The 6,749-nt window shown below is 36.1% G+C and overlaps 1 protein-coding gene across 1 annotated transcript in view; it reads left to right on the top strand.

Moving 5' to 3' along the window:
* The window catches only part of LOC107590180 (A disintegrin and metalloproteinase with thrombospondin motifs 9), a 39,471-nt gene extending 33,900 nt beyond the window's left edge, over positions 1-5,571 (top strand). Inside the window, exons 29-36 of the mRNA XM_016278805.1 lie at positions 739-906; positions 1,345-1,474; positions 3,126-3,220; positions 3,372-3,466; positions 3,626-3,759; positions 3,909-4,000; positions 4,636-4,740; positions 5,482-5,571. Of these exons, the coding sequence (XP_016134291.1) occupies positions 739-906; positions 1,345-1,474; positions 3,126-3,220; positions 3,372-3,466; positions 3,626-3,759; positions 3,909-4,000; positions 4,636-4,740; positions 5,482-5,571 (909 nt within the window). The remainder of the gene's footprint in view (positions 1-738; positions 907-1,344; positions 1,475-3,125; positions 3,221-3,371; positions 3,467-3,625; positions 3,760-3,908; positions 4,001-4,635; positions 4,741-5,481) is intronic.
* The last annotated feature ends 1,178 nt before the right edge of the window (positions 5,572-6,749 follow it).

The raw sequence follows: 6,749 nt of genomic DNA, 5'->3' as shown, positions 1-6,749 counted from the left end.
ATATGAATGTTAAACCGCCCAAGACCTATTTTGTTCAAAATGAATTCCATCACCTTAAATACAACTGTGACACACTGACTTGCTAAACTTGCTTGAAAAAGTATCCCCAGGAACATATTATCCAATTGGGGAGTTTCTGTTCTCTTAGTTCCTGTATTTCGTGAATGCATGCTGGGAATGGACTCGTTCAACTTCAGGCTTGTCGCATCATATCCATCCTCCCTCTACGGGGCCCTTTGATTATCCGTTCCTCTCCCATCCTGGGGTCCAGGGAAGCCTCTCTCTCTTTTCCCTTTATCCGCCGGTGCCAGAAAATATGTCACTGTTTCTTCCGCTCGGCAAGTGGATGTAGTGACTGCCATTCATTATGATTCAGAGACACTTTCTTTCCTCTTTTTATACTGTAAATAGTATTTGAGGTAAAAACAAATTATTTGTTTATGCTGCTCCAATTGTATATCATGTATTATGTTATTGGTATCTTATAATGTAAATGTCCATATACTAATTCTCCACATAACATGATGTGCTGTCAAAATGGTAATAAATTTGAACGTAATTACAATGATTACCACAGGACTTATCTATTCTTTTGTTTACTTTGACTTACCCATAAATTCACATAATTAGACATAATCAGCTTCATAATCAAACATAATCACCTCAAATGACACACTAATTAGGCTCGTGTTTATCAAGCAGTTGGATTTCACTGAAGCATTTTTCCCTTTCTTGCAGTGCTCTGCGTCCTGTGGGAGAGGATACAAGTACCGCAATGTGACTTGTGTCAGTCACTTGGGCCAGCCAATCCCAGAAGAGAACTGCCTACACCTGCCCCTCCCCCAAAAGCAAAGGCGTTGCAGAGGTGGGAGGTGCCCCAAGTGGAAGACGGGAAGCTGGGGAGAGGTAAAACTCACACTTTATATATCACAATGTGTGCGTGTATATACGGACTACCATTAAAAATATTTGGGGTCCGTAAGGTTTATTTGTGTTTTAATATATTTTAAAGTGTAATTTATTCTTGTGATGACAAAGTTGAATTTTCATCAGCCATTACCACAGTCTTCAGTGTCACATGATCCTTCACAAATCATTCTAATATGCAGAAATGGCTCTAACTCTTTAATCGAAAAATTACATTTTGTACAAGAAAAATAACAACTTTTTTAAAAAAAAATAGAAAAGAAAAATTGATAATATGTAGTTTTGCTGAATTTAAGACAGATCTGGACTGATAATAATATATACCTAATTGAATAATTATACAAGATATAAAATTATACTAAATGTCATTACTAAACCCATAATGTCTGTTTAAAAACCTCCTTTTTTGTATATTAGTGCTCTGCAACATGTGGAAGTGGTTGGACAGAGAGACAAGTCCAGTGTATATCAGCAGAGGGTGAGGTTTCTGAAAAATGTCCCTCCTCCTCCAAACCCGAGGAACGGAAATCCTGCATCAGTCCTTCTTGTGAGTAACAAATTATTAGTAGTAGCAGCAGGACAATGAATTACAATGAATGTCCTTATAATTTATTTATGCCCATATAGTGGTAGAAATGAAAGGTTTGCCAAGTTGCTGTAAAGTTATATTATGGACAGTATAGTTCTACTGAGTTCACCAGTGTTACTATTACTATTATTATATGTTACTATAGTTACTGTTATAATTAACTCTGTTCTGATTTTAATTACAGTACTAAACTTTATTTAAATTAAATAACATCAGTTTTTTATTTTAATAAATATTCAAATGTTTTACAAGTCTGAGCAAGATAAAATATAAATAGCCAAACTAGTTAAAAAAAACTACAACAGGGAAAGTGTCTATAAACAATTCTAAAAAGTAGAACAAATTTAGCTGCTTCTAGTATTTAAATTTTCAGTGCTGAGAATACATCTCTGATAAGTATACTTAAATTTAGTTTGAGTGACGAATGGAGCTCAAGCGTAATTCAGGCAGACCACGGCATGCCTGCAACCTCAGCTGGCGCTCAGCTGACCGTAACTCCTCCCACTACAATCAATAAGATACATAAGTTAATCTGTACTCACACTTCCCATAGTCTGTCGCATAGACATGCGATTACCCTCCTCCATCCCCAACTCCTCCTTATGCAGATACATGATCACTAACTGCTTGCCCACGGAGGTATATCGTATATCCAGCTCATTTATTCACAGTACTGTATTACTCTACTGAAATATACAACTGTTGCATATAAAATATCTGGCAATTGCTTAGTCTTCGGAGGGTTCAAACCTCAGCGAGGTTTGCCTGTGGATAGCTCAGAATCTGAACCCTTCAGAGCATTGTCTGCTGCCAAATATAAAGTTCAGGACCTCTATAATAATCTTCAAACATAGTGGTCCTGACTGAAATGAACAACTTCAAAATCGTCCTACATCGCTGCAGAAGTACCGATCCAGTGTTTACAAAGTGAACATGCAAAGAAGGTCAACCGCCCTTTACAAAAAACAGTAAAACAACGATGTAGGATGATTTTGAAGTTGGAGGAGAAAATTAGATTGGAGTTTTTCGACATACCCTAACTGTCATGAACCGGAAAAAACAGAGTTCACGCAGAGCTAGACAAGACGAGCGTTTCAGGTTAAAAAGTATATAAATTGTAATTTTTTTTTTAGAAAATAACAGATCGTTTCGCTAGATAAGACCCTTTTTCCTCGGCTGGGATCGTTTAGAGCCCTTTGATGCTGCGTTTAAACTGCATTTGGAAGTTCAAACTCGGGGGCACCATAGAAGCCCATTATATGGAGAGAAATCCTGAAATGTTTTGCTCAGAAAACATAATTTCTTTAAGACTGAAGAAAGAAAGACACAATCATCTTGTATGACTAGGGGGTGAGTACATTATCTGTAAATTTTTGTTCTTGAAGTGAACTACTCCTTTAATCACAAACTCTGAGTTGACAGTGAAAGTTTGTATCGAGCTTTGTGAGCCCAGTGAACCTGATCTAAACCAAGCTGGCTTTATCGGGTTTTATCAACTCAAAACTTACTCTGCAACGCTGAGTTTGTTCATCTCGCTTCGTGCTACATGCCACTGATCAGACGTGATCCGTACTGTACCGTACAAACTCTTTTCCTCTCTCATTCTCAGGCCACTTCCCCACTAACTGCAGAGATGTACGGCTCCAGAAAGATGTCGTCTCTGATGGTGAACAGACGTTGAAAATTGATGGAAAACTTTTTAAAGTACGATTAATTTTTAGGTCTCATTTGAATTTCTGTTAATATGAAACATTTCCGAGAGAAATTTGGAACAAATAATGAATTCCTGATTTAAAAGAATTTCTTAGTTTAGACATTGTAAAACAAAAAAACATTTACCTCCTCTGTTGCTCAGATCTACTGTTCGGAGATGAACACTGACAGTCCTAAGGAGTATATCACGCTGATCACCGGAGAAGAAGAGAACTTCTCTGAGGTCTTCGGATACAGGTTACATTTACCCCTTTGACTTCCATTGCGAGTGTATAAATATGCATTATTGCATTATTTTGTGTGCTTTTACAAAATACACTTGTATTATGTATTTATATTATTCATTTTTCCGTCAAAGAAACAACATTTCTTTATGTTCTTTGTGTTATTGTCCAGGCTGATGGACCCCACACAGTGCCCATTCAACCTCAGCAGGAGAGAAGATTGCCAGTGTAGAAGAGACTACACAGCTGCTGGTCTTTCTACCTTCACAAGAGTTAGAATGGACCTCAGCACAATGACCATTATAAGTAAGCCTAGCTAACACACGTTGCCAGAAATTATTATTGAAAAATGTCTTGTCTCTTGTTCATTTATTCATTGCCCTTTTAATACGCCTACCTTAAATTTATAAATGTCATTTATTTATTTATTCATTCATTTATTTCTTTTTGCATAGCCACAGACTGGAAATTTGCCTTTTTCCATGAAGGGCATAGGGTTCCTTTTGCCACGGCAGGAGATTGCTATAGTGCTGCTCGCTGCCCACAGGTAGGCAGCACACCACAGGGCTTTTCACACTCGTTTCTCAAACCTGTTTACATAAAGACATCCTCATATTTCCAGTATATATTGCCGACTTTATGAAGTTTTTCCTTAGTGGAGATTTCGGGCTACAAAGGTCTCTCTTCTTCATTGCAATTTACATCTCTTTTTGACGTTTTCCCCTTAAACGTTGAAATTACTATTTAAACAACACGCAGTGTTTCCCTGACTGTTCAAAGCAGATGAATATGAGACATGCAATTGGCTGTCTGTTGCTTAGCATCTAGCCATAACATTCTAACACTGCGTCGTTTAACAGTGCATAAATGTTTCTAACCCCAGGTAACATACAGTGCTACCCCAGCTAAAGTATATTTGTGAAAAATTCCTCTATCCAGGGTTAAAACCAGGATTAATAATGACGATAATCAGGGACAGGTGCAGTGTGAAAAGCTTATTTTATTATCTTATTTTTACTCTTTCTATATAAATAAATATATGAAGGACATGTTTGTCTTTGATTAGTTTACTCATCCAGATTTTAATGTACAGATTGTATGAGGTTAAAATTCCTACTATTGCCACCTGTTGCTAGTAGGTAAAATGTTCTGACTGCTCAAACAATGTGCTCTTTTTTTCAGGGCCGGTTCAGGATCAACCTCTCAGGAACAGGATTTAAGGTGACCGAAAGCACTAGGTGGATTTCCCAAGGGAACTACGCCACAGCTGACATTCACAGGTCTCAGGTAAGTCCACCACCATGCACTGACTTAAAGAACACTAACTCGCACATTGAAATCATAAAATCATGCATTTATACTGTTCTTTGTAATACATTTTTATACCAAATTTATACAATTTCTATTTAGCCCATTATGATGTTGTAATTGCACATTTGCCTTTTAAGATAAAATTGTCTTTATTTTTTTGGTAGTATGAAAACAGCATTTTTAAGAACTTTATAAAACAAAAGATACTCTAACTAATACACACTAGAAGGCCTAATGATTAAAGAAGACTAGAAGGCCTGAGTAAATGTGTGCAAGTTCACCAGACCATGTGTTGTTTCTGGAACCTCCAACTCTGAATGAATAGTAAATTAAGTATATTGTCCATTCTTGGCTTAGAATTTGTTTTGAAGCACATGTAGTACATCATCCATCTTATTTGGTACAAGTGTCCTTTTGATGGAACACAACTGAGCAGCTGCTGTGTAGATCCAGTCCTTCTTGAAGTCAGCAGAGGGACAGTTTTTGGCAGAGATTAAACAGAATCCATTCAAAATGATCCACTGTTCTAAGTCAAGAGCTCTGGAGGACGTGCAGAGAGAGAATTTTTTATCTTTTATCTCTAGTTGAAGTCAGTTGAGGTGTGTTTTCCTGCCCTTGGGCTTTGAATTTCTCTAAATGATTTTTTTTTGTGCGTGTTTTAGCTATATTATAAAACGATTAAGCAAACTTTACATGTACTTCTTCATGTATCCACAGGATGGCAGTAGAGTTTCTGGGATATGTGGGGGTTATTGTGGAAAATGCACTCCCTCTTCCAGCCCTGGACTTCTTGTTGAAGTTTCATGATGGCAGATGTACAGACCAGCAGGAAAGTGAATGACCTGTTTCTAAATACTTATTTCTACTGTCAGACTTAATTTCTTTTAAAGGGAAATCTAAATTCTATGTGTATGATTCCTCAAGTGCCATACAGTTCACTTATGAGCCATTGGGAGTGTTGGAATACCGGTATAAGTTTTTTGGCATCTATTTTGCTGGATGTATTTATTTAGGTTATCAAAAAAAAAAAAAAAAAAAAAAAAATCTTTTTGATTTAGGATATGTTGTGAACTGGTTTTCACATGGAATTTAGTTGAAGCTTCAGGAGCTGGAAGATGGAGTGTCACAGATGTGCTGTTAAACCGTGTGGTCTGAAATGCTGTGTAAATGTTTGCTAGTGTTCACTTGTGTTTTCAGAAGCAGTTTGCTCCCAAACCAGAGGAAATCGCAGAGCGTTTAGAAGGAATGCAATTCTTGAGAGGGTTCTTGGATGAATAAGTGGTCTTTAGTGGGTTTGACCTTGTCCATTTCTGTTATAACTACAAAAATGCATGCTGTTGGTTGAACGTTTTGAATGCAGAGGCCAAGCATTCCAGGACCAGTTCTTAATTGGTTTTTAAAGTTAATCCTTCTACAGTTACTAATCGTTTAAGGATTTGTTTTAAGGAGAAGCATTGATATCTGAAAGCTCATTTTGTTTACTTTATTTTTCTTAAAGTTTCTGGTTTACTATCTGAATACTGTGCAGCATACAAATTATTGACTTAATTTCCCGTTGTAGTTTTTTTTGTATTTTTTTTTTGGGGTTTTTTTTTTTGGGTTAAAAAAAAAAAAAAAAAAAAAAAAAGACATCTCTTATAGTCACCAAAGCTGCATTTATTTAAATACAGTAAAAGTAATACTGTGAAAAGTATGAATGTATAATGTTTTCTATTTTGTTATATATTAAAATGTAATTTATTCCTGTGATGGCAAAGCTGAATTTTCACAACCATTACTCCTGTCTTTAGTGTCAGAGATCATTCTAATATGTTGTTTTGGTGCTCATGAAACATTTCTTATTATTATCAGTGTTGAAAACATTTTTTTGGTATTTTGATTAACAAAAGAACATGCTAATATTCATGCTAACAGAATTTTAGTCATCTGAATAGTTAGAATTTTCTTTCGTTTTTAAAAGTCCATCATATTTGAATATATATATA

This window comes from Sinocyclocheilus grahami, unplaced genomic scaffold (assembly GCF_001515645.1).
Source record: "Sinocyclocheilus grahami isolate Dianchi unplaced genomic scaffold, SAMN03320097.WGS_v1.1 scaffold125.1, whole genome shotgun sequence".
In the NCBI taxonomy this organism is placed as follows: Eukaryota; Metazoa; Chordata; class Actinopteri; order Cypriniformes; family Cyprinidae; genus Sinocyclocheilus; species Sinocyclocheilus grahami.
Note: the sequence above shows the minus strand (reverse complement) of the source record. Positions and strands in the feature narration are given on the sequence as shown.